The sequence below is a fragment of the Myxocyprinus asiaticus genome, chromosome 6 (assembly GCF_019703515.2).
Source record: "Myxocyprinus asiaticus isolate MX2 ecotype Aquarium Trade chromosome 6, UBuf_Myxa_2, whole genome shotgun sequence".
Taxonomy (NCBI): Eukaryota; Metazoa; Chordata; class Actinopteri; order Cypriniformes; family Catostomidae; genus Myxocyprinus; species Myxocyprinus asiaticus.
The window spans coordinates 27,854,699-27,880,954 of NC_059349.1; the positions used below are offsets into that span (position 1 = coordinate 27,854,699).

Here is a 26,256-nt window from a genome sequence, read left to right on the forward strand (position 1 = left end):
TATATACACACACACACACACACACATACACACACATGAGATTAATATGAGAGTTTAGGATATTCTTAAGTGATCTTACTAAGCAAACATTTCTATGAGTAAATGTGTTAGTCTATAAAATACAACTGGAAATCATCCAGTGTTATATAAGCACAACTGTGTACCTCTATGTGGGTTCTTTATGGCGTCATCTTGTCTGTTTGAGTTATATCCATGCATCCTGTGTTGCACCGCAGGCCACTGTTTATACGTGTGTCAGAAGGTTGTAGGAAAGGACCTCTTATATTGGTTTGAATACATACTCCCTCTAGCACTCTAGGGATAAACGGCATCAATCTAATACGACTTTGACAGGTTCACATTTGATGCTGTGCACAACATATGATTTATTTGAGTTTTTATTTCAGAAAATTGAAATTGCTGACACTGCAGGCATTTAAGGGCTGGCAAATTATCTTTGCGGCATTACTTTACTGTTGCATTTACAGAACAACAGAGAGGACATTTTACCAACTTTATGGTTTCTCTAGAAATCTCAGTGCCAACCATTGTTCTGTGATATACAGTATCAGATGTGAGTTTCTCTCTAGTTCTAGTTTATTTTGCAAACATTTAAAAAAAATCACTGTTGATTATTATTTAAAAATAGTAGAATAAACAATTTCTCCTACAAGTAATTGACTTATTGTTCATTATATGTATGCTGGTTAATGGTGCAAGCAACGTAGCAACTTGATGCATTAATATAGAATGTGTTGTGACAAAAGTGTGTTTTAAAGTCATTTCACTATGTGGCTTCAAACACAGTTCATCCTTTCAGAATTTAGCAAAATAACTATACATTATATAAAATTCAGTTTAACATGCAGTAAAATTGTGCACTGTTCCTCATTAAAAAAATAAATCTGTGTGGTGTTGAGTTTAGCTCTGATATCTTCAGTTAATGGGAACATGCACAGAAATAAGAGACTTGGCTATATTTGGTTGAGACTTGGTTCTTTTTCACTGGCTGTTTACTCAGATTGTGAAAATGGGAGAGAAGACAGACTCTCCCATTTGTGTGCTAGTTGTGCGGTTTAAACACATAGAAGTCATTATTGTGCTCAGAAGCCATGTGCCTGAGCCACTGTGCCCCATGGGGGTTATTTTTCTTAATGATCTGTTACTGTTCTCCTGCACACAGTTAGACAGAGAGAGAGAGAGAGAGAGGAAAAAGAGAGAGAAAGAGATTATGTTTACAGTGGAGCAGTTTTACAAATGGCAAAAAGGGGTGATATTTGCCCTGTAAAATTGGGGGGCATTTTTTACCTGTATGACAGCATTTCCCCCCCTAACCATACACTGATGAGCCAAAACATTATGATCACCTGCCTAATATGCTGTTGGTCCTCCGCGTGCTGCCAAAACAGCGCCAACCTGCCGAGGCATGGACTCTGCAAGACCCCTGAAGATGTCCTGTTGTATCTGGCATCAAGACATTAGCAGCAGATCCTTCAAGTCCTGTAAGTTGCAAGGTGGAGCCGCCATGGAACGGACTTGTTGGTCCAACACATCCCACAGATGCTCAGTCAGATTGAGATCTGGGGAATTTGGAGGCCAGGGCAACATCTTGAACTCATCATCATGTTCCTCAAACCATTCCTGAAAAATGTGTGCAGTGTGGCAGGGTGCATTATCCTGCTGAAAGAGGCCACTGCCATCAGGGAATACCATTGCCATGAAGGGGTGTACCTGGTCTGTAATGATGTTTAGGTAGGTGGCACGTGCCAAATTGACATCCACATGAATGGCCGGACCCAGGGTTTCCCAGCAGAACATTGCCCAGAGCATCACACTCCCTCCACCTGCTTGTCGTCTTCCCACAGTGCATCCTGGTGCCATCACTTCCCCAGGAAAACGGTACACATGTACATGACCATCCATGTGATGTAAAAGAAAATGTGACTCATCGGACCAGGCGACCTTCCTCCACTGCTCCAAGGTCCAGTTCTGACGCTTGCGTGCCCATTGTAGGCACTTTCAATGATGGACAGGGGTCATCATGAGCACTCTGACCGATCTGCGGCTATACAGCCACATACGCAGCAGGGCGCGATGCACTGTGTGTTGTGATACATTCCTCTCGTAGCTATCATTACAATTTTCTGTGACTTGTGCCACAGATGACCTGCTGTCGGTTCGGACCAGACAGGATAACCTTCATTGCCCTCGCACATCGATGAGCTTTTGGCGCCCAACACCCTGTCGCCGGTTTGTGGTTTGTCCCTCCTTGGACCACTGTCGGTAGGTACTTACCACTGCTGACTGGGAGCACCCCACAAGCCTTGCGTTTCAGAGATGCTCTGACCCAGTCGTCTGGCCATAACAATCTGGCCCTTGACAAAGTCGATCAGGTCTTTACTTCTGCCCATTTTCTCCTGCATTCAACACATTGACTACGAGAACTGATTGTTCGCTTACCATCTAATCTACCCAGACCTTGACATGTGGCCTTGTTAGGAGATGATCAATGTTATTTGCTTCATCTGTTAGTGGTCATAATGTTTTGGCTCATCGGAGTATAAAAACGAAACGAGTTGTCCATTTATGTCAAATATGTAAATTGAATTAATTTAAATTGATATTCCAGTTTAAAATGAAATATATTCTTAAACTGAACAAATATGGTTGTTAATTATAAAATCAATATCAAATGCAAAAGTATGCAAATAATACACAAGATATTGCAACCCAACGACGCTCTGATAGAATTTATTTAAAAATAAAAACTGGCTGAGCTCTGTGTTATAGTTTACAGCTCTGTATTATCTTACATCATGGTAGATTTTGGTGTAATTGTGGTTTCAGGTTTTTAGTTTTTTAGTTTATTCATCAAAACCCTCTTAATTTTAGTTGGTTACATATTTAAAACACTCCTGAGACAGTGAATACAGATACAGTATATTGATATCTACTGGTCACTACAGTTTCTGCAGAAGCACTAATCCAACAAACAAATTGAAGGCTTTGAATAGAATAGAATATATTAAATGTTAAAGGTGCTGTAAGCTATTTTTTTCATGGAAAGGTACGCAAAAATGTTCCTACTCCCTGAGAGATATTACTGAAATACAGTAAGTGTTGTAAGATATCTCACCTGTCTCTGTGACAGCTCCTGTAAACAGCAAACAAAAATGTGTCCGCGGATCGCGGACAATGACGCTTTCCACCTGTCAATCTATTTTGCACGTTCTCATTGTGTTGTAGTTGCAGTGAATTATTGAGACTTACTGGCGTTTTTAAGCCATGTTGTTCAGAACAGTTGTCAGTTTAGGATGCTATTTTGCTGCTGTTGATTTTAACAGCCATTTCTGCATGATGCTGTCTCAGTAAAGCTCATTTGGTATCTTTGGAATATGGGGTTTTGGAGAGAGGTGGCGTGGCTAATCCAACGGCTCAGTCTTGTAGAAGTAGAATGGCTAAAATCACTTACAGCACCTTTAAATAAAACATATATATGCTCACTAAGCACTTTATTAGGAACACCTGTACACCTACTTATTCATGTGATTATCTAATCAGCCAATCATGTGGCAGCAGTGCAATGCATAAAATCATGCAGATATGGGTCAGAAGTTTCAGTTAATGTTCACATAAACCATCAGAATTTGATCCCAGTGATTTCGACCATGGCATGATTGTTGGTGCCAGATGGGCTGGTTTGAGTATTTCTGTAACTGCTGATCTCCTGGGATTTTCACGCACAACAGTTTCTAGAGTGTACTCAGAATGATGCCAACAACAAAAAACACCCAGTGAGCGCCAGTTCTGCGGATGGAAACGCCTTGTTGATGAGAGAGGTCAACAGAGAATGGCCATACTGGTTCTAGCTTGCAGAAAGGCTACGGTAACTCAGATAACACCTCTGTACAATTGTAGTGAGCAGAATAATATCTCAGAATGCACAACATGTCGAACCTTGAAGCGGATGGGCTACAACAGCAGAAGACCACGTCGGGCACTTTGTTAAGACCATAGTATTCACAATAAAGTGCTCAGTGAGTGTATATATTACCGTTTGACTGCTGGTGTCAAACGGTGGAACTTGTCACAAGGGCTATATCTAGAGTTGGAGTCAAAAGTCCAATTGCGCAAATGTGAATTTTCTCTAGATGAGGATTTGTTCACTAACTAGAATCATTTTTGTGAATTCTATACCTCCGAACATCATCTTTTTGTTATAGCTCTAGGGTAAACAAACAAACATAATGAAACCACACTTGCATACATTTTGATTTGAATCAAAAGATTTAAATGTGTTCTTAGGACAAATATATTTTTCATGAAAATCAGGTCAGGGTATGTTGCCACACGTGTCATTTATACGTATGTATATATTAGAAAATCATTTGAAATACAGAATCTGGGGCTTTTTTTTATTTTTTTATTTCAGAGGCATTTGTGCCCTGAGCCCTGATTTTTTTCTAATCCTGCAGTGGAGAGAGACAGTCAAAATTCTTCAAAGTGACAGGATTGATGAGTTTAAAGCAAGGGAAGGAACTGGGTTAGTGGTGAGAAGAGAAAGGGAAAGGAGGTGAAACAGCTATAAAACTAAGTGTTAAAAATGTGTCAAAGTGAAAGAGGTTTGAAAGAAATAGTGAGAGAGTAGATTAAAGAATGTCAGATCAGGAAATGAAACCCAAAGAGAGCAGGGATGAACAGGCTGGGGTTTGTTATTCATCTCTTCCTATTTGGCTGAAGACCAGGGCTCATCAGCACATTTGATTAGTTTTCAACTTAGGCCGATTGATGTTATCTCCAGTTCCTTCCTAACAAGAGGCCCTCAAGATGTCAAATCAACAAATCCTTACAAAAAGCCATTAAAATGGGTTCAACTTGTTAAAGCTTTTTATATTTTTTCAATTTCATATTCATTTAAAAATATATTTGAACTGATTATCTGGATGATTTATCCACTGATTTATCAGGATGGACTGGAAATTAATGATTAATGAAACCTCACTTTATGTGCCTTTATACAGAGTCTCTTGTTTGGTTGACAGGCCCAGCTGTCATACAAAGTTTGGCTATCTAAAAACCTGATAATAACATGCCAGCCTTCTATTCTGTTTCAAATCTAAGAATTGCTTTGAATTGATATTAGACAGTACAGAAATTGAGAACTGTCTCATACCATTAAAATTCTCATTTAGATTTATCTGAGAAAGCTCAATTTCTAACTTTCTTGACAGTCTTGTTTAGCCATGCAGTATAGCCATGCCTGGGTTCACATCTGCTTTTTTGTGACCTAAAATGACAGTCAAATATTATGCTACTAATATTATACCGTATTATCTTAGGATATGCTATCCTATTATTTATTTATTTTTATTATTTTTTTTTTTTTTTAGAAAGCATTCATTCTTCTGTTTATCTACAGTAAGATTGATTTTCTTTCACAAACAGTGAATGGGAAGAATGGGTTCTTGTCTCTTGTATGAAGTAATGTATGTAAATGTAAATCTAGTGAAAAGAGCAGTACATTCCCTTTAGGCTAGCATGAAGAAACACAAACGTTTAACTAGTTAACAGCCTTTGAGTGTTTCAAAAAGTGAATGATTGTATCTTTTCAGAAGAAATCACAAAATATTAACTGTTGTGTTTAGAATTAATGGGATAGTTCACCCCAAAACTATAATTCATTATTCTTTTCATTATGACTTTCTTTTTCATTATGAAAGACCCAATATTCATCATGACTTTCCTTCTTCCATGGAATACAAAAGGATGTTAGGCAGAATGTTAGTGCCAGTCACCATTCACTTTCATTGCATCTTATATTCATTTAATTAAATTGAATGGTGACTGAAGCTAACATTCTCCTTTTGTGTCTCCATGGAAGAAAGAAAGTCAAGAAAGACAGAACAACATGAGGCTGATCAAATGATGAAAGAAATGCCATTCTTGGGTCAATTATCCCTTTAAAAACTAGAGCAGTGTCAGAAATTAACTTTTCTGTTAAGGGATAGTTCACCCCAAAATGAAATTCTCTCATCATTTTTCTCACCCTCATGCCATCCCAGATGTTAATGACTTACTTTCTTCTGCTGAACACAAACTGAGATTTTTAGAAAAATATCTAAGCTCTGTAGGTCCACACAACACAAGTGAATGGTGGCCAGAACTTTGAAGGTCCAAAAAGTATATAAAGGAAACATAAGTACATAAAAGTAATCCACAAGACTCCAGTGGTTAAATCCATATCTTCAGAATTTATATGACAGGTGTGTGTGAGAAACAGATCAATATTTAAGTCCTTTTTTAGGACCTAAATATTAAATATCAATCTCCACTTTCAGTTTCACTTCCACATTCTTCTTCTTTTGTTTTTGATGATTTACATTCTTCATATATACCGCCACCTACTGGCAGGGAGGAGAATTTATAGTAAAAAAAGGACTTGTATATTGATCTGTTTCTCACCAACACATATCATATCGCTTCTGAAGATTTGGATTTAACCACTGGAGTTGTATGGATTACTTTTCTAGTGCTTTTATATGCTTTTTGAACCTTCAAAGTACAGAGGACCTACAGAGAGCTGAGATATTCTTAGTTAAAGCTTTGATATTGTTAGATTTTCTAAAAATCTTCATTTGTGTACAGCAGAAGAAAGTCATACCATTTTGGATGATATGAGGGTTTAAACACAATGAGAGAATTTTCATTTTTGGGTGAACTAACTCTTTAAGGGGCAATATTTTCCCCACGGAATTATATGTAAGGAGCATTTTTTACCTTTATGAGGGCATATTTTAGGGCAAATGTGTTCAAAAATATAATGATTTTGTTATAATTTTATGTCATATACATTAATTTAATGAATTCATTAAAAATACGTTTTCAGACTGAATAATCAGATTAGCTGTTACGTATGAAATTAAATGAACACCAAATAATTAAATTTTATAATGTGTATAACTAGGCCTAGAATAGAATATTGAGTAATATATCAGATGTTACATTAAGAATTAGAAGAATTTATTAAGGGGGAATTTTTCACCCCCACATTTTCAATTTAGGGACATTTTTGTCACTTTCAGTGGCATTTACTGTATGCCCTGAGCCCCTGTTAATTTCCGACCCTGAACTAGACTCACTTGATGGGGCTTGAAGCATCTTATATGAATCATAAAATGAATGGCAAGAATGATAATTCATCACACTGTTGGTGTCATCTCATTTTGTTCACAGCATTGCTTCATCTTCACCCTCACTGGTCATGTGGAACCCTCTAGTAATGATGCTCCAGTGAAGGATAGCGAGACTGGGACATCTCAGCTGCTTTCTGTGTGATCACTTGACCATCACCCAAAGCTTCACCATTCTTCAGGCCCTCCATTCTCCTCACAGTCTCTTCCCACTTACCCCATCTCTGGAAGCTCTCTGACCTATCACAAGGCCCCAAGATGAGTGGGCTCATCGGCAAACTGGATCCTCGGCGGATTCAATGGGGGGCCACTTGGTATGCCTTCCAGTCCCGCGTCCTGCGCACAAAGCCGGTGGAGTCCATGCTGGAGAGCACAGGTGCCACTGGGGCTCATGGCACCAAACTCGCCCGCGTGCTCTCCACCGTAGACCTTGTGTCTCTGGGAGTGGGAAGCTGTGTAGGTACGGGCATGTACGTGGTATCTGGACTGGTTGCTAAGGAAATGGCAGGCCCTGGGGTCATTGTATCTTTCATCATTGCTGCTGTGGCCTCCATCCTGTCAGGTGAGTGTAGCACCACTTCCTGTTCCAGTCAGTCTGACACAAAAGAGGAAAATACTCAGAAAAACTATTTGTCATGATCCAGTAAACCTGCCTCCAGTCAAGTGTAACGGTTGGCCGTTCACACAGGATGCGTTCTTGCGTTAAGGAAAAGCTAGTTGAAGCGCAATGGAATGAAACAGAATGCATGTGTCTCGAGATATGTTTTTAAAAGTTTATCTGTTTTTTAACTGGATATGGCATCTTAAAAAAGCAGTGCTCATGCACGAGGCTCCTAAAAAACTTAGAGATAAGGTGCAATAGTCAAAGATATCTGTCTAGGTCATTTTTATATAGAAAAACATGGCAGGGTTTATCTGGCTGTGTATGAATCTTTTTGTTAACACATTGTGTAAGCTGCAATGTTACGTGTCATAACTGTCTTTTTATGGTGTTCCCTTTCGTTTTACTTTGTTATTGCTATTGATAAAAACGGCAAAACAGAACGGCCCCTTATGGTGCTGTGGATAACATTTTTCACAGTATAGTGAAGGGCTTTAGCTGAGTTAACACATGTATAGGTTTATGACTCCTTACTTATAGTGAAGATCTACAATAAATCATTCCAAGCCATTGGTGTAGTCATTAGACATACAGGGCCGTCACTTAAAGTCACAGGGCTCAGGACAAAATTTTTAATGGCTGAGTTCCCCTGGCTTCAGTGAGTAGGCTATAAAATAGAGGGCATTAGTGGACCCCTCTTGTCACAGTATAACAAACAGCTCATGAGAGTTGAAAGACCCAATTGCAGTTTTTTATTTAATTAAAAACAACATAAGGACAAGAATTCAGCAGAATACGGTTCAAATGTACACATGCTATATCATATTTAAACCATATAACAATACTAGACAAGGACTAGAAATAAACATTGGTATAAATACTACAGAAGTAATGATTAAAAGAGAAATACCAGGGTGAGGTACAGAACAAAGACATTACAGCAACCTGTCACTAGAACTTAAAAAAAAAAAAAAGATCACTGAATCCCTGACACAGTCCCTGGGACAATGGCTGAGAGGCAAATGTTTCTGGTTGTCTGATTCCTCGTCACAATTGCCCTTGATATGTATAACATCTGTTGCACAGGTGATGTTACAAATTTTTACATGTGGGATGTTATGTATTTGGAGACAAAAATTAATTATATTTATATAAATAATTATATTCTATATAAAAATTATATTATATTATATATATCATAAAATAGAATTTAATATGATATTCTATATTCTATATATTTATGGTTATGCACTGCTCTGTATCTCTGATGTCAGAGAGTAAATAGTGGATTGAATGTAAAAACAGATAACCCTCTTCCATTCTCTGTGTAGTGGGGATACTGTATAAGGATCCAACCTGTAAAGAGGGATTTCCCTCTTGTTATCTAGCCCTCTGGGATTCTTTGGGTGTGACATTTGAGAATTGATCTGACACTCAAGGCAAAACAAATCAATGCTCCCATCTCAGCAACCTGTTACAAACTTGCATGCTTGTATTGAGTTATTGCCCTTGACTTGTGGCATACACTTTGTAACAGTAATAACTGGCATCTCTCCACAGGGGTGTGCTATGCTGAGTTTGGTGTGCGCGTGCCTAAAACCACAGGTTCGGCCTATACTTACAGCTATGTGACGGTGGGCGAATTTGTGGCTTTTTTCATTGGCTGGAATCTGATTTTGGAGTATCTGATTGGCACAGCAGCAGGGGCCAGTGCGCTCAGCAGCATGTTTGACTCGTTGGCCAATCACACCATCAGTGGCTTCATGATCAACCACATAGGAACGCTCAATGGCCTGGGTGAGTGAAATCAACATCAGACCCTGTTTTAAATTTGTGTTTAAAACAATCACCAAAGCCCTAAACCTGGGACTCCTGGGATCAAGATTAATCATATCACTGCAACAAGAAAAGCTTTCAAAGTGTTGTTTATTTTACAATAAAATACTTGACAGCCAGTCTATTTTTCAAAGGAGTTAAAGGATTGAGGTCATGTCACTTGTTTTTGATGGAAGAGTATGGAATTGACACACTAATAGCCTTGACACACACTCACAGTAATTGCAACAAAAGTTGGGCTTAATTTATCACTAGATTGGAGTTAATTGTGCTGTGGAAAAGAATGGGACCTCTAACTCCAGCATTAAGTAGTTTGATGATGTCAACGATGAGATGAATGTGAGGAAAGTTTGTTAAGACAGAGCAGCCTCCCTCAAAGCTTCTCTTTCAGAGTGAAAAATCTGCTCCAGTTGCATTTCTGAAGTGTAAAATAAGCACTTTTTGGGTTGGGCATTTGGTGTTACAATTAGATCAGAATTATTTTCAAAGTTGTGAAGCAAATTAAATCTTGACATATTTTTGCTTTACTAAATTTTGGTGTAAAAAGCACGTCTTCCATGCATCATGAATGCTGATTATGCAACTACTTCTTAATTATTTAATAGAATGGGTGCAGAGATGGAACAGCCAGAGATTTGTGAGCAAACAAGCACAGCAGAATTGTCAGTGTGCAGTGAGTTCCATAATAGCATGTTGGAGCAGCGTGACCTACAACTTTGTTAAGGTCTCACAAAAGACACACGTTACAACCAGACACTCAAACTACAGATGGAGAAATGAAATAAGTGTATTGGGCAAATCAACTCTAGAAAATAAAAAATATGTGCTCTCCACCCATTGAGTCAATGTCCAGAAAGATATTTCATATAGGCTACTGTATCTACCCCAGACAAAACATGATATATGATGCCAAAATACATATTGTTATCTTACCCAGTCAGAAGCAGTTGGAATATCTCTTCTTTTCCTTTTACCAGCCCCCTTTGCTCTTAGAGTCCAACATAATCTGTGCTCCCTCCATCTGTGTGTCTCTCTCTCTGCACACATAAAGCAGCCACATCTCGCTCGATTATCATTTCCGTCTAGGGCCTGGTTAGTTTGCAGAGTATTTTTAAAAGTGCATAGTTTATTCATGACAGCACTGAGGGTTCAACTGAGGACTGTCCGTTATGATGCTGTGAAAACAAGTGTCTAAGCTTACTGCTGTCATATGGGAGACAGGAAGACATGAGAGTGAAATGCATCATTCTTTCACGTTTACCATACATGCTCTCTGTACCACCATGTTTATTACCAGATTTATCTTGCAGTTGCAATTATGGCTAGATTGTAAAGTGGCTAATCTTGTGAAAAACATTCTATATGGCCAAAAGTATATGGACACCCCCTTCTATTCCAGTTTGACTATTCCAGTAATCTAGATGCTATGCTATAAAATGATGTTCTAGAAATTTACTTCCAACAAGTGCTTCCAAATTTGTGGCAAGAGCCCCTTTCTTTTCCAACATGACAATGCCCCTGTGCACAAATCGAGGTCCATAAAGAAATTGTTTACTATGAGTCAAGTGTGGAAGAACATGATAGACCTGAACCCCATTAAACACCTTTGGGATAAATTGGAATGCCGACTGCGAGCCAGACCCCATTACTCAACATCACCGCGTGACCTCACTGATGCTCTTTTGTATGAATGGGAGCAAATCCCTGCAGCCATGTTTCAACATCTAGTGGAAAACCTTCCCAGAAGAGTGGAGGTTGTTATAACAGAAGGAGGGATTAACGCAGATAGTTTTAAAATTAAGCGTTCAATATGCACACGTGTGTGTTGTTTGTGTGTCCACATACTTTTGGCCATATAGTATTATTATGTTTTGAAATCCATGTGATAAATGACTGCTTTATCACCTCTTAGGTAAAGGTGAGGAGTCGTATCCTGACATCTTGGCCCTCGTCATAGCCATCCTTGTCACAGTGATAGTTGCTCTTGGTGTGAAGAACTCAGTGGGCTTCAACAACGTGCTGAACGTCATTAACCTGGTGGTGTGGGTGTTCATGATGATTGCAGGCCTGTTTTTTGTTAGTGGGAGCAACTGGGATGAAGGACGATTCCTGCCGTATGGCTGGTCAGGGGTAAAGTGTATTTCAATTATTTAGTGAGCATGTTTTTTTTATGTTCTTTTCACACTTGAAATTGTTAACCCAGGATCATTTTTAACCCTGGGCTAGCATAATACTAGATTATTTCATACTGTTCATACTTTATCTTGGTTCAGTACAGTAATTCTCTGTCTGCACTGCAATTAAGGCTTAGCATCACTTTGGAGCATAACCCAACTTAAAAGTGATGCTACGCCCCTTTCAAAATTACAAGTATAAAATGTTGCTTAACAAAGGATTAAAAGTTGCCTTAGTTGCCAGAGTTTGGCATAGTGTGAAAAGCTCTTTGTGAAGTTAGAACATGTTTGAAAAGTGTGATGCAACAGCAGATCACTGTCTGTTTTTGTTGATGCTATACCTACCATTTTAGTTTCACAGTGAAAAGGAAAATTTGACCATCCTTGAGTCTTAAATTCACAATTCATGGGCACTTATTAGATTAGCAACTCAATATTACTTTGACTCTCCCATTGAGAATGAAATTACATTGTGTTGTATCTATAATCAGTCACTCTGTTTAACAGGTCATGCAGGGTGCAGCCACTTGCTTCTATGCCTTTATAGGATTTGACATCATAGCCACAACCGGAGAGGAAGCCAAGAGTCCAAACACCTCCATCCCCTACGCCATCACTGCCTCTCTGGTCACTTGCCTCACTGCCTATGTCTCTGTAAGTACAGGCATAATGTGAATTGTTAACCACTATATGTACACTAAGTTTGGGGTTCTGCTATCCATATATAATAGACTGTTGTATATAATCGATATCCCAAAAAAATAAAGAACTCACCATGATTGTTGCATTTCCTTTAATTCCTGTGAAAGAGTCTTTTGGTGTGGTAAAGATTTTGAATGAGATAAATGACTGAAGTTCAGGCATGAAACTCTACACGGTACAAGCTGATAGGTTCTTTGAACTTGTCTGTTATCCAGTTGACTCACATGGTGTAGGTGATAGATAGGCTAAGTCACTGTTTAAATAAGCTCTGGGCTTTCCTGATTCAGGTACACATTATGAGTCAGGTCACTAGCCGTTTAATCCATTTGGCCAAGCTGGCTCAGGCAAACATAAAGATTTAGTTCATTAGCGTTACGCCATTCGGCCAAGCTGGCCAAGTTGGCCAAGACACACTTAGCTAGCATACACTCAGTGCATGTGGTCCTTTGAAGCAGCAGCAGTACACAAGTAGATCTTCTTGGTTGGGAGGTTGTGCTTTTTGGGGGGAGCAGCATGTCCTACATGCTCGATGCAGCGTATCTTAATAATAGTAAAGTCATCAAAACTATGGAATAACATAAATGGAACTATGGGAATTATGTTGTGACTAAACAAAATCCAAAATAAATCAAAACGTCCTGGTTACTTTCGTAACCTCCGTTCCCTGATGGAGGGAACGAGACGTTGTGTCGATATAGTGACACTAGAGGTCACTCTTGGAAGCCCCAAACACCACTGCTTTTTTTGAAAAAAGGCCAGTGAGAATTGGCGAGTATAAAAGGAGCTGGTATGCAACCACTCATTCAGGTTTTGTGCTGAGGAGCCGAGACCAGGTCCCGGCCATTTCAGTGGGTAGTTCAGTGTTGTGGCAAGAGGGACACAACATCTCGTTCCCTCCATCAGGGAACGGAGGTTACGAAAGTAACCAGGATGTTCCCTATTTGTCACTCACGCAACGTTGTGTTGATGTAGTGACACTAGGGGTCCCTATACAAAACGGCACAACTAGCTGAACTGTGTTGCGTGAACTGGCAGTGTGTGATGGGCAGACTGCTGTGTGCCTCGTAGCCAGAATGCCAGGCCGTCACGTAACCTCCCCCAATGCTCTTATGAGCGTCGAACGGTCCATCGGGGAACAAGTCGACTGCCCAACTATAAGGACAGGGTAGCCCAGCCAAGGCCTCTTTTCCCTCTTTTTTCTCCCCAAAAAGAGTGGAATTTTGTTAATGGACTGGGCTCCACGAGTGTCCACGTCGGGGGGGTGTCACTCCCAAGGGGAAGACACCGTGGAGACCACACCCTGCCCAGAGAAGGGGGGGGGGGGTTACTTCAAGTGGAAATACATCACATGGTCTTACCGAGTCTTGTCGGAAGTATGTCATGTGGAGAGTCGCATGGTAGGTCCTACCCAAGGGGGGAGGAGTTTCTACAAGCATGGCGACAGGAGCAGAGGGCCCTCTGCTCAAGGAAGACGTGTTTTACCAAGAGGGAAATGATTTTACAGAAGATATAACACATGGGGTTACCTATGGGGAACCACCACATGCGGAGCACCTACCTCAGTACAGGGCCTTACCAGCGCACTTACTGAGCCGGCAGTGAGTTTCTCCGCAAACTCGACTGCCACAGGGCTAAGGAGGAAGTCATCCAGGGATCACAGTCTGTGAACACTACTGGGAGTCAAGAGCGCACGTCTTCCCCTCAAGGGAGGGGAAAGGCGTTATGTGCAAGCGGTACACCCGGCCAGCTGTCCCAGAACTTACCTGCTTGTGCCTGCCACTACACGGGACGAAACCGACTCAACCCAGAGATTGTAGAACCTCGCAAAGGTGTTGGCCGTTGCCCAGCCCGCTGCTCTGCAGATGTCTGCCAAAGAGGCGCCACTGGCCAGGGCCCAGGAGGCCGCCACACTCCTGGTAGAGTGGGCTTGTAACCCTGCAGGGGGTGGCACATCCTGAGCTTGATATGCCATAGTGATGGTGTCAATGACCCAGTGGGCGATCCTCTGTTTGGAGACAGCGCTTCCTTTCCGCTGTCCGCCAAAGCAGACAAAGAGCTGCTCTGCGTGTCTAAAGCTCTGCGTGTGATCCAAATAGATGCATAAAGCTCGCACCGGACACAGCAATGCCAAGGCTGGGTCTGGCTCCTCCTGGGGCAGCGCTTGCAGGTTCACCACCTGATCCCTAAAAGGGGTCGTGGGAACCTTGGGCACATAGCCCAGTCAGGGTCTCAGGGTCACGTGAGAGTAACCCGGACCGAACTCCAGGCACGATTCGCTGACAGAGAATGCTTGCAGGTCTCCTACCCTCTTGATGGAAGTGAGCACAGTCAGGAGGGCAGTCTTGAAAGAGAGTGCCTTATGCTCAGCTGACTCCAAGGGCTCCGTAGACCCTGAAGGACTACAGAAAGGTCCGAAGGGGGAACGAGGTGCGGTCTAGAGGGGTTCAACCTCCTACCGCCTCTCAGGAACCTGATGATCAAGTCGTGCTTCCCCAAGTACTTACCATCTACTCCATCATGATGAGCCGAAATAGCGGCTACATACACCTTCAAGGTGGAGGGGGACAGCCGCCCCTCCAACCTCTCCTGCAGGAAGGAAAGCATCGATCTGACTGCGCAACTCTGGGGGTCTTCCCGTTGGGAAGAATACCACTTAGCGAACAGATGCCACTTCAAGGCATACAGGTGCCATGTAGAGGGAGCCCTAGCCTGAGTGATCATGTCTACCACCGCGGGCGGTAGGCCACTTAAGTCCTCCGCCTCCCATCCAATGGCCAGACATGGAGATTCCAGAGGTCTGGTCGCGGGTGCCAGATGGTGACCGTCCCTGAGAAAGAAGGTCCTTCCTCAGGGGAATTCACCGGGAGGGGGGGCTGTCACGAGGAGTGTGAGATCCGAGAACCATGTCTGGGTGGGCCAGTAGGGTGCTACCAGGATGACTTGCTCTTCGTCCTCCCTGACCTTGCACAGGGTCTGTGCACGTAGGCTCACTGGGGGAAACGCATACTTGCGTGGTCCAGGGTGCCAGCTGTGTGCCAACGCGTCTATACCGAGAGGTGCCTCGGTCAGGGCGAACAAAAGCGGGCAGTGGGAGGATTCCCGGGAAGCAAACAGGTCTACCTGTGCTCGACCGAATCGACTCCAAATCAGCTGGACCACCTGAGGGTGGAGTCTCCACTCTCCCCTGAGGGTAACCTGACGTGACAGCGCGTCTGCTGCGGTGTTGAGGTCGCCCGGGATGTGAGTGGCTCATAGGGACTTGAGGCACTGCTGACTCCAGAGGAGGAAACGGCGGGCGAGTTGTGACATGCAATGGGAGTGTAGACTGCCTTGGTGGTTGATGTAAGCTACCGTCACTGTGTTGTCCATCCGGACCAACACATGCTTGCCATGGATCAACAGCCGAAACCTCCGCAAGGTGAGCAGTTCTGCCAACAACTCTAGGCAGTTGATGTGCCAACGCAGCCGTGGGCCAGTCCAAGAGCCGGCGGCTGTGTGCCCATTGCATACTGTGCCCCAGCCCATCTTGGAGGTGTCTGTTGTAACCACGACACGCCTGGAGACCTGCTCTAGGGGAACCCTGCCCATAGAAATTCCAGGTCGGTCCAAGGGCTGAAGAGGCGGCGACAGACCAGCGTGATGGTCACGCGATGTGTCCTGCGGCGCCATGCCCATCTCGGGACTCAAGTCTGAAGCCAGTGCTGAAGCGGTCTCAAATGCATCAACCCGAGCAGTGTGGCCGCCGCTGAGGATTCCATATGCCACAGGAGCCTCTGAAAGTGTTTCAGTGGAACCGCTGTTCTCCGTCTGAACGCCTTCAGACAGTTCAGCACCGACTGTGCGTACTCGTTCGTGAGGCACGCTGTCATCGAGACTGAGTCCAACTCTAGACCGAGAAAAGAGATGCTCTGAACCGGGGAGAGCTTGCTCTTTTCCCAGTTGACCCGAAGCCCCAGTAGGCTGAGGTACCGGAGCACGAGGTCCCTGTGTGCACACAGCAACTCCTGAGAGTGAGCTAAGATCAGCCAGTCATCGAGATAGTTGAGAATGCGGATGCCCACTTCCCTTAGCGGGGCAAGGGCTGCCTCTGAAGATGCGAGGGGACAAGGACAGGCCGAAGGGGAGGACCTTGTACTGGTACGCCTGGCCCTCAAAGGCAAACCACAGGAAGGGTCTGTGTCGAGGTAGGACCGAGACGTGGAAGTACGAGTCCTCCAGGTCTACTGCCGTGAACCAATCTAGATGTAGGACGCTCGCTAGAATGCGTTTTTGTGTCAGCATCGTGAATGGGAGGCTGTGCAAAGCCCGGTTCAGTACTCGCAGGTCCAGGATTGGTCGCAACCCACCGCCTTTCTTTGGTACGATGAAGTAAGGGCTGTAGAACCCTTTCTTCATCTCGGCTGTAGGGACAGGTTCTATCGTGCCCTTGCGCAGAAGGGTAGCGATCCCTGCACACAAGGTAGCGGCATTCTCGCCCTTCACTGAGGTGAAGCGGACACCGCTGAACCTGGGCGGGCGCCTGGCGAACTGAATTGCGTAGCCAAGTCGTACGGTCCAGGTCAGCCAGCGCGACGGGTTGGAAAGCGCGAGCCATGCACCCAAACTCCGGGCGAGGGGGACCAAGGGAATGATCACGTCAGACGTACCGACGGGTGGGGCCTCGCGGCGGGGCGGAGCTCGAGGTGCCACATCGAGGGGACTCGAGCCTCGTGGCTGTGCTGAGTCCAGGGACATCGAAGCACTTACCTGGCTCCTGCCGCCCACCATAAGATTGGTTGAGGAGGGGGAGGAGGAATCTTGTCCCCGTAGTCCACTGGAACCAATCCCGTGTGGTTGTGTTTGTGACACAGCTGGGTGCACAGGGGCGGGGGGTCCGCCGCTGGAGCGCCATACCTGCCAAAATGGGATGGTGGACGTGACGACGGCCATGCTCACCAGATATGTGACCCAGGAGACAAGGGAACCATTATTTTGTCAGGCTTTTGGGTGCCGCAACCTCCTGGGCATGCAGCGACAAAAGATTCTCCTCCTGGCCCTCCACCGGGGGATGGAGTGGTCTGTCGACCAGCCCCAGAGAAGTGGATCTCCTCATCCCTGGATCGCCCATCTCGGGGGCACTTCAAAGCCTTCCTCGGGTTCTTAGTGGCCGGCCACGAGATGGGTGGCATCTGCTTCCTGCGGAGGGCTCTACACCGGAGCCAGGCCACGGGAGCCAGTATTGTTACTGCAGGAGGACACCCTTGGTGACAAGCAGACAGGGTGCGGTGTCTTAAGCCATGCCGGGGCAGGATATGTTGTAAAACCTCCGTCTGCTTCTTCACCGCTGAGAACTGCTGGGCAAAGTCCTCGACGGCGTCGCCAAACAGGCCAACCTTGGAAATGGGGGCGTCAAGGAACCGTGCCTTGTCCGCTTCTCCCATCTCGACCAAATTGAGCCAAAGGTGGTGCTCCTGGACCACCAGGGTGGACATTGCCTGCCCGAGATACCGCGCCGTGACCTTCGTCGCCCGGAGAGCGAGGTCAGTCACCGAGCGCAGTTCCTGCATCAATCCCGGGGTCAGAACTACCCTCGTGCAGTTCTTTTAGCGCCTTGGCTTGGTGTACATGCAGGAGAGCCATGGCGTGCAGGGCGGAGGTGGCTTGACCAGTGGCACCATAGGCTCTAGCCATCAGGGACGACGTAAACCTACAGGAGGAAGCCGAGCCGAAGCCTCAGTGTCAGACTGGATGAGCCCGCTCTCCAATGCTGCGCTCGATAACTCATTGTCTTCCGGAGCTCTGAACGAGAAGATGAACTCACGCTGAGACGAGCTGCCGGTCTCGTGCGAGAGCCCGATTGGGGCAAGCGAGCGTGCTGGGGAATGGGAGGCCTGTGGGTGGATACCCGGCAGAGGTGGTCCCATTGATGTCCCCAAATCGACCCCAGTGCTAACTGACGCGGCCTCAAACCCGTAGGTAGAAGGACCGGTGCGGGGAGCCGCTGGGGTGGCTCGCTTTCTTACGAAAGCAAGCCGCAACCGCAACGTTGCCATGGTCATGTTCTTGCAATGAGGACATGACTCATCCACGAACGATGTCTCCGCATGGGCAGCACCCAGACACGTAAGACAGCGATCATGGCCGTCGGAAGCGGAGAGATAACGACCGCAACCAGGAATAACACACAAACGGAAAGGCATCTTTAAAAAGACGCATCTTTAAAAAGACGTTCCGTGTGTGCCACTCTTTCAGAAAGAAAATATACTCTTTTAGAATAGACTCTTTTAAATGTTCTGCCGAAGCACCCAGGGGCGTTCTCTGCAAACCACAGATGCAGAGGGGGAGAAGCCGCCGAAATGCGCCGTAAGATCCAGCAGAGAGAGGTGAATGAACTCGGCGAATGAATTCAGCTCAATGAATAGAACCGCTCGGCTCCAAAGAGAAAATCTGAATGAGCGGTTGCATACCAACTCCTTTTATACCCGTATGTCCAGGGGAGTGACATGCAAATTCCACTCGCCAATTCTCATTGGCCTTTTTTCAAAAAAGCAGAGGTGTTTGGGGCTCCCAAGAGTGACCCCTAGTGTCACTACATCAACACAATGTCGAGTGAGTGACAGATAGGGAACTGTGTTATATTTTAGCATCTTCAAAGTAGTTACCCTTTGCCTAGAATTTGCAGACCTATACTCTTGACATTTTCACAACCAACTTCTTGAGGTATCACCCTGGGATGCTTTTTAAACAGTACTGAAGTATTATTGAAGTATTATTGGCTTGTAACGCAACTTAAAAAATTAGCCCTTCCCGGACTTCCTAGGTTGCCTATTAAAGCCTGTAGACTGATTTTCATGTGAAGGGAGTGGGTCGCTTGTGCCGGGAAAATCCAAAGGATGTGACGTTTATGCGCACTCCCGAGAGCCTTGCCACAGACAGTAATAGCTTCTCTTCCACTATTCAACAGCGACAACAAACTGCAACACTAGGTAATGTTATCTCAGAGATGGAATCCAGCAAACGTCTGGCTCCCAGCACAACACCGACTCCTACACAAACTCTGAGTAAGCCAAAAAACAAAACAAAACAAAAAAAAACAACAAAAAAACATTTATCTACTGAATCCTGTCTGGCTAAGCGGGAACATGATCGTGGTCGAGCGAAAACTAGAGTGAACATTGGCAGGGCATTTGATTCCTGGAGGGACCTTCATTCGGTTTTGGGGATCAAAACCGACCCTGAATTGGCATTCTTCTTATTGAACAGGTAAGCTTACATAACTGCAAAGCAAGTGAAAAATAGTGCCCTAAGGATTGATCTGTGTAATTTTATCTAACTTGATCTTGCCTGCTAACGCTAACGAATTTTAAGCTACCTTGCTTCGTAACTTTCAAATAATTTCAACGATCTTCTCTTTATACTAAAAGTCAGGTATACAGGATAAATTTAAGCAAATACGCTGGTTTCTTATTCGTAGTACAACATATGACATACAAAACATACAATAGTGCAACATTTTGGTGTAGTTCGGTAGTATGTAGCTGTATGTGTGGAACAGTATGCTATGTTAGCTGATAAGCAGTTTTAGTTTAGTCTCAAAGATTGTAATAAAACAATCATAACTGTGTAATTTTAATTATGCTACCTCATCTGTCAGCATGATGCCAGTGGATCACGTTCAGTCTCTTTGTATGTTATGTCACTGTTTTGGCTGATGCTCAAACGCTTGCGTCCTTATGGAGTGTGTGCACAACCGCGAGCGCGAGCAACAGGTAGCTGGCTGCAGTTCACTTAACGGCCACAGGTGTCATTAATAACAAGGGTTTCTGAATCTTACATACTACACCTTTAAGCTATCTGAATGTATTAAATTTCTTCTCTTTATCACCTTGCAAGGCTGTCTATCTGTTGGGGGTTGTCATAGTAACGCTATGGGTTTTAACTCACCAACATGCATCTTTCTGCATTTCAACACAGTATTCTATATATTTTTTTGTATTTGTATTTGTATTTAAATTTTATTGATGTATATTACTCTGTTTTCTTCTATAAGATCATCTTTTCATTCTCCATACACTCACCTCATTCTCACCTCTGTTTTGGTTTTAGCTGGAACAGAATTGCCATTACCAAAATGGCTCCTCATTTTCACAAATACAGGACTGTATGATGAGAAGCAAACGTGCTAATTAACAGAATTGACTCCTCCATATCTAATTTTGCTTTTTTATTGCAAGGACTAATTTTAGTGTTTGCATGTAAATGAGTGTTTATGTTAGAGATTTTTAAAGGATCGAAATTTTCTAATATATTTATAAACACACACTTTGGCTCTGTCTCTCTCACAGGTCAGTGTGATCCTCACCCTAATGGTCCCCTACACTGAAATTGATACAGATGCTCCACTGATGGAAATGTTTTCTCTACATGGCTTTCAAACTGCCAAATACATAGTGGCCATCGGCTCCATTGCCGGACTTACAGTCAGTTTGTTGGGCTCTCTGTTCCCACTACCGAGAGTCATCTACGCCATGGCAGGAGATGGTTTGCTTTTCAGGTAATTAAAAAATAATCACCCACAAAGAAGAGTTCCACAAGTTCATGTTACTATCCATGATGGTCTGTAATGATTATATTTTCAATATACAGTGGGGTCCAATAATCCATATTGAAAATCTGTGATTCAAAATGTAATTTAAATGTGAAAATGAACTGAAAGTTTTAGAATTTTATCAAAGAAAAGATGAAGTATGTAACTTTTTCTGTGTTAAAATACTTTCTCCTATTCCAGCTTAATATGCAGAGACAGCTATAAGTAAGCCATTAATTGGTTAATTTTCTTGAAAACTGTAAGCACTGTGTTTCTGTGGCACTATGAAAATTCCTCTGTTTTGAGCAAACCGTTCAGACCAGCCCCAACAATGTTACTCAACCAATGGTGTGAGTTGGGGGTGGGACTATCTCTTTATTTGAGCAACGGGAGATGGGGTGGGGGGTTAGGTTAGGGTTAGGTGAAGGAAAAAACAATAGTTATTTATAGCCCCACGTATGTATAGAGGTGCACTCAAATCCAAACTAGGTTAGGTTAGGGTTAGGGTTAGATTAACATTGATCATTAGGTTTTGTATAGTCCATGCCAGCTCGAGTGAATTCTGTCATTAAAGCATAAAGGAAACATTCCAAATACCAAGTAATTCTGAAAATTTTAAATTACATTTTTCACTCAAATTGTTAGGCTGATAATATATTTTGTAATGTAAATTTTTCAAGTGGTCTCAGACAGTAAGAGAACTGAGCTCCTACCATCATGCAGTGACAAAAGAAATAGAATGTAATGCCCTGCCATTTTAAATCAATGCCCACATATTGCATCTCTCATTGAGACTTAACATTTTCTTTACAAAATTAATGTTTGGATGATAGGTATCAGATTAGACCAGATGAGCTGTCATGAAGTTGTCATCTGCACATCTGATGACAGCTGTATGTTGCAGGTTCCTGGCCAATGTGAGCACATACACAGAGACTCCAGCAGTGGCCTGTGTAGTATCAGGGTTTCTCTCAGCTCTGCTGGCTTTGCTCGTCAGTCTGAGGGACCTGATTGAGATGATGTCCATTGGCACCTTGCTAGCCTACACGCTAGTATCAGTGTGTGTGCTCCTGCTGCGTTACCAGCCTGAAGGAGACATCCATGGCTTTGTCAATTTCCTCTCAGAGCAGAATGCCAAGCGTAAAGAGGGCGTGTTGGCTGAGTGTGAGAAGGAAGCCTGCTCACCGGTCAGTGAGGGTGATGATTATGGAGGACCTCCATCCAACACCTGTGGAGCAAAGAACCTCCCATCCCTGAGTGACAATGAGATGCTGATTGGTAAGCCTGACAAGTCCATCTACACTGCCAGTCACCCCAACTATGGTACCGTGGACATGTCCTCAGGCATTGAATCGGATGAGACAGATAGTGTGTACCTGTTAAAGCTAAAGAAGCTGCTGGGGCCACGCTACTACACCATGCGCATTCGTCTTGGCCTACCGGGCAAGATGGACCGGCCCACTGTGGCCACCGGGCGTATTGTCACCCGCTGCGTCATCCTGCTCTTCGTCCTCATATTCTGTTTCTGCTCCCTCATCATCTTTGGGTCAAGTCAGATAGCAGAGGGTCAATGGTGGGCTGTGCTACTGCTGGTGGTGCTAATGCTGGTCATCACGCTCTTGATCTTTATCATCATTCAGCAGCCTGAGAACCCCAAGCGTCTGCCGTACATGGCCCCCTGCGTACCCTTTGTCCCAGCCTCCGCTATGCTGGTAAACGTTTACCTGATGCTCAAGCTCTCCAGCATCACATGGATCCGTTTTGGTGTATGGTGCTTTGTGGGTGAGTTTTTGCATCATACTAAATAGAAAAGTTGAAAACTATCAAAATGGACTTATTAATGGTCCATAATTATTATTTTTATTTATTTTTTTCAGTCTGCAATGTATTACAAGATGTAAAGGAATAGTTCACCCAAAAATTTAAATTCTGTCATTTTTTAATCACTATCATGTTGTTTTAAACCCGAATGCTATTACTTTTTCTTTGGAACACAAAAGGAGAATTCGGAAGAATCTTTATGCAGAATCTTAATGTTTTATGCAGTTATTGTTTTCAATACAATAACTGAACAAATCATTATTTTGAGCTGGTTCTTTTCAATCAACCCATTGATCCAGTTCACAAATCAAATTGAATGAATCATTTACGAATCGGACTGAGCCGGAACTCAATGAACTGGTCGCAACAACTCTCGAGTTAACAGCTCATTGGAGGGGAAAATTATTAACAACTTAAAATTCAGACAGTTCCTCAAATAAAATGATTGTGCTTCAGAATACTTAGAATATACCAAACAAGTCATATAGACTACATTTATTGTGCTTTTTGATGTGTGCATGTGTGCATGTGCGAGTGTGTGTGTGTGTGTATGTGCGCGTGTGAGTGTGTGTGTCATTTTTGAAGCTTAACAGACATGGTCACATGGTCACACAGTTGTTATGTGGAAAAGAGATGTTTGAAAATTCTTCAGATTTCTCCTTTTGTGTTCTATGGGGGAAAAAATATAATCATATGGGTTTAGAACAACATGATGGGTGAGTAAATAATAATAGAATTTTCATGAAAGACAAATTTAAATATAAAACACTTGCGTACAATAGGTCTAAAAAAAAAAATTTAAAACGACGATCAATATCCTTTACTTATTCTGAGACTTACATTTGTGCATTCCCTCATGCATGTGTGCACTGTGTGTGTTGTTTCTTTGTGTGTTCGTGTCTGCAGGTGTTCTGATCTACTTTGGCTATGGCATGTGGAACAGCACCCTAGAGATAATGGCGCGTGAAGAGGAGGCCCATGCAAGCACATACCAGTGCTATGACATGGGCGTGGATGACAATTTAGCAGTGGATGATGATCTGTACCCTTCAGGTGACGGGGGGCAGCGCCAAAGCTGGGGCTCCCATGGGCACCAGAAACAGCAATGCCAGGAGCAGAGGGAGCCTCAGCCTGATGGCCTGGACAGTGTGGACAACCACAGGACCTCCTCTTCCTTCTCACACAGCAGGGCCAAAAGCAAAGCTGCCAAAGCTGCTCCAGGTTTTGAGGCATTGGTGGTCGACGATGATTTGGATGATCCTTTGGAATGAGAATGTAATTTGAATGTACTTGTCTGCCAACAACTGCAGAACCCTTGGGCTAGGTTGTTATCTCTCTGCAATTAATATTTATTTTATTCCCATTCCTTGATTTGCAGCCCTTTTTCACTATTGATAGGATAGTCAGACTGGTCAGGATGTGATTTATCTTTTAAATACATCATGAATCTTTTTTGTATCACAGAAATCCAAATATCCCCTTTTTTTCCCTATTCATTTAACATTTTGGTCCTTAGTTCTTATTGCATTCAAGTTAGAGTGCTTGTCAGACTCACCAAAATACAGCAGTCTCATGACAACTAGTAATCATTTTAACAGATGGCAAAATAGTAAAATATCATACGTCTTGGTATGTCTTTTATTCCCATAGAGTGAACCAATCAACAAACAGAATTTAAAATCAATAAAATAAAAAATACAGGCATCAAATTTAGCTAGCCCCCAATCTAACACGTTTGGTAACTCATTCCATATTTATTTATGCAATACAAATTACTATATACAGTATGTCAATAACCTGTAAAAAGCTTCCCTCATCTTGTTCCAAACCATGATGTTTTCTTTCTTCCATGTTACACAAGTTATTTTCCTATTAAAATCATGGTTAAGTTTGGTTTTGGGTAAGGGGTTAGACTTTAAGGTTAGGTTTAGGTTTGATTGAGAGGTTAAACAGGACCAATCGTAATAACATAATTTGTTGTACAAGCCAACTTGTTTGATTACTTATGATTTTGCCATCTCATTCTATTATTACAACTTGTTGGGTTGGACTCACCAAGCATCTAAATATGATATTGTTAATATTGTTTAACTTCTCCCCCAAATGGCATTAACTAGCATGATATTTATTGCCCTCTTTTGAGTAGTTTGCTGCAGCCCAGTCAGTTATCACAGTCCCATACCTTTCCCCGAAACGACCCTTTACCAACTGGTCAATATAAAACCAGTGGACACATTGCCATGGGAAGCCCTTGCTGCAGTAGTTCACCTTAAAACACTGTGCAATTTGCACAGACTTTTGTTATTTGAGAAACTCAGATGCTACTCTAGCTTTTCTTAATCAACTTTAAAATTGAATTTCAAAAAGGTTAGTTTTGAGAAACAAACATAGAGGACAGCCAATATGGCCCCACAATGAGATAGTTGTGATTGACGTAAGCAGAGAATCAAAGGCCTCTTTCTCTTCCACTCTAACATCTAGCCCAAGTGAGGTTTGGACAGTAAGTTTTCACAAATAGTAATTGGAATTTGCTTGTAATAGTGCCTTCATCTGTCTGTGTGTGCTTTAAATATGACCATCAAGACGTCCATACTTGTTTGTTTTTCATTTTTGTCTGTCAGTATGTTTTTTGTAGTGTTTTTTACATAAGGAGGCATATCCATGGTTGTTATCTGGTGAAGGTTTGTGTGCCTGTCAGCCATCATATTTCACTACCGACCATTCATTCATCCTTTGTGCAGGTGACACAGATTCATCCTTGCAAGCAGGCAGCTCTGTGTAAATAACGATGGTGTGACCACAGTACGATATGTGTCTCTTGGCCAGTCAGTGTCCCTTCAAAATGGAAAAAAGAAAAGAAAGTAAGGGGGGGGGGGTGGGGGTTGGGGAATTTGCATGTTGTGGGGAGCATGTTGTGAATTTCTATCTGGCTGTACACTTCTGCTATTTCCTCCCCCATAATTCAACCAATCTGTCCAGTCCAAATCTACTGTATCTGTGCTACAGCTCTGCCAGCCAAAAAGGGGAAAAAATAAGAAAAGAAAAAAAGAAAACCAAGCCAGACTTCAAATCCATACTTCTATACTAACACAACCCAGTTCAACGTCATGGGAGGCCTTACGTGGTAAAAATGCAGTACGTCATGCTATGTTACTTTGAACTTGTATGCCCTCTCATATGTGTGAAAAAATATTTTGAAACTTTGAAGAAAAAAGAAAGATTAAGTTGCCATAAATTACTTGCAGGCTGTCCCCATTAAGTCCCATCGGCTCTTTGCATACATTTGCCAACCAGCATAGTGTATAGAGCTTTATTTGGGGCCTGGGTTGGTTTGTTTCTCCCATCTGGTAATCTATCATGTGATTA

The 26,256-nt window shown here is 43.1% G+C and overlaps 1 protein-coding gene across 1 annotated transcript in view; it reads left to right on the forward strand.

Annotated features, from left to right (window-relative positions):
* LOC127442289 (probable cationic amino acid transporter) overlaps positions 1-25,743 on the forward strand; it is a 56,406-nt gene extending 30,663 nt beyond the window's left edge. Inside the window, exons 2-8 of the mRNA XM_051700196.1 lie at positions 7,234-7,752; positions 9,352-9,588; positions 11,540-11,757; positions 12,309-12,455; positions 20,828-21,036; positions 21,974-22,851; positions 23,797-25,743. Coding sequence (XP_051556156.1) covers positions 7,449-7,752; positions 9,352-9,588; positions 11,540-11,757; positions 12,309-12,455; positions 20,828-21,036; positions 21,974-22,851; positions 23,797-24,161 — 2,358 coding nt within the window. The 5' untranslated portion in view covers positions 7,234-7,448 and the 3' untranslated portion in view covers positions 24,162-25,743. The remainder of the gene's footprint in view (positions 1-7,233; positions 7,753-9,351; positions 9,589-11,539; positions 11,758-12,308; positions 12,456-20,827; positions 21,037-21,973; positions 22,852-23,796) is intronic.
* The last annotated feature ends 513 nt before the right edge of the window (positions 25,744-26,256 follow it).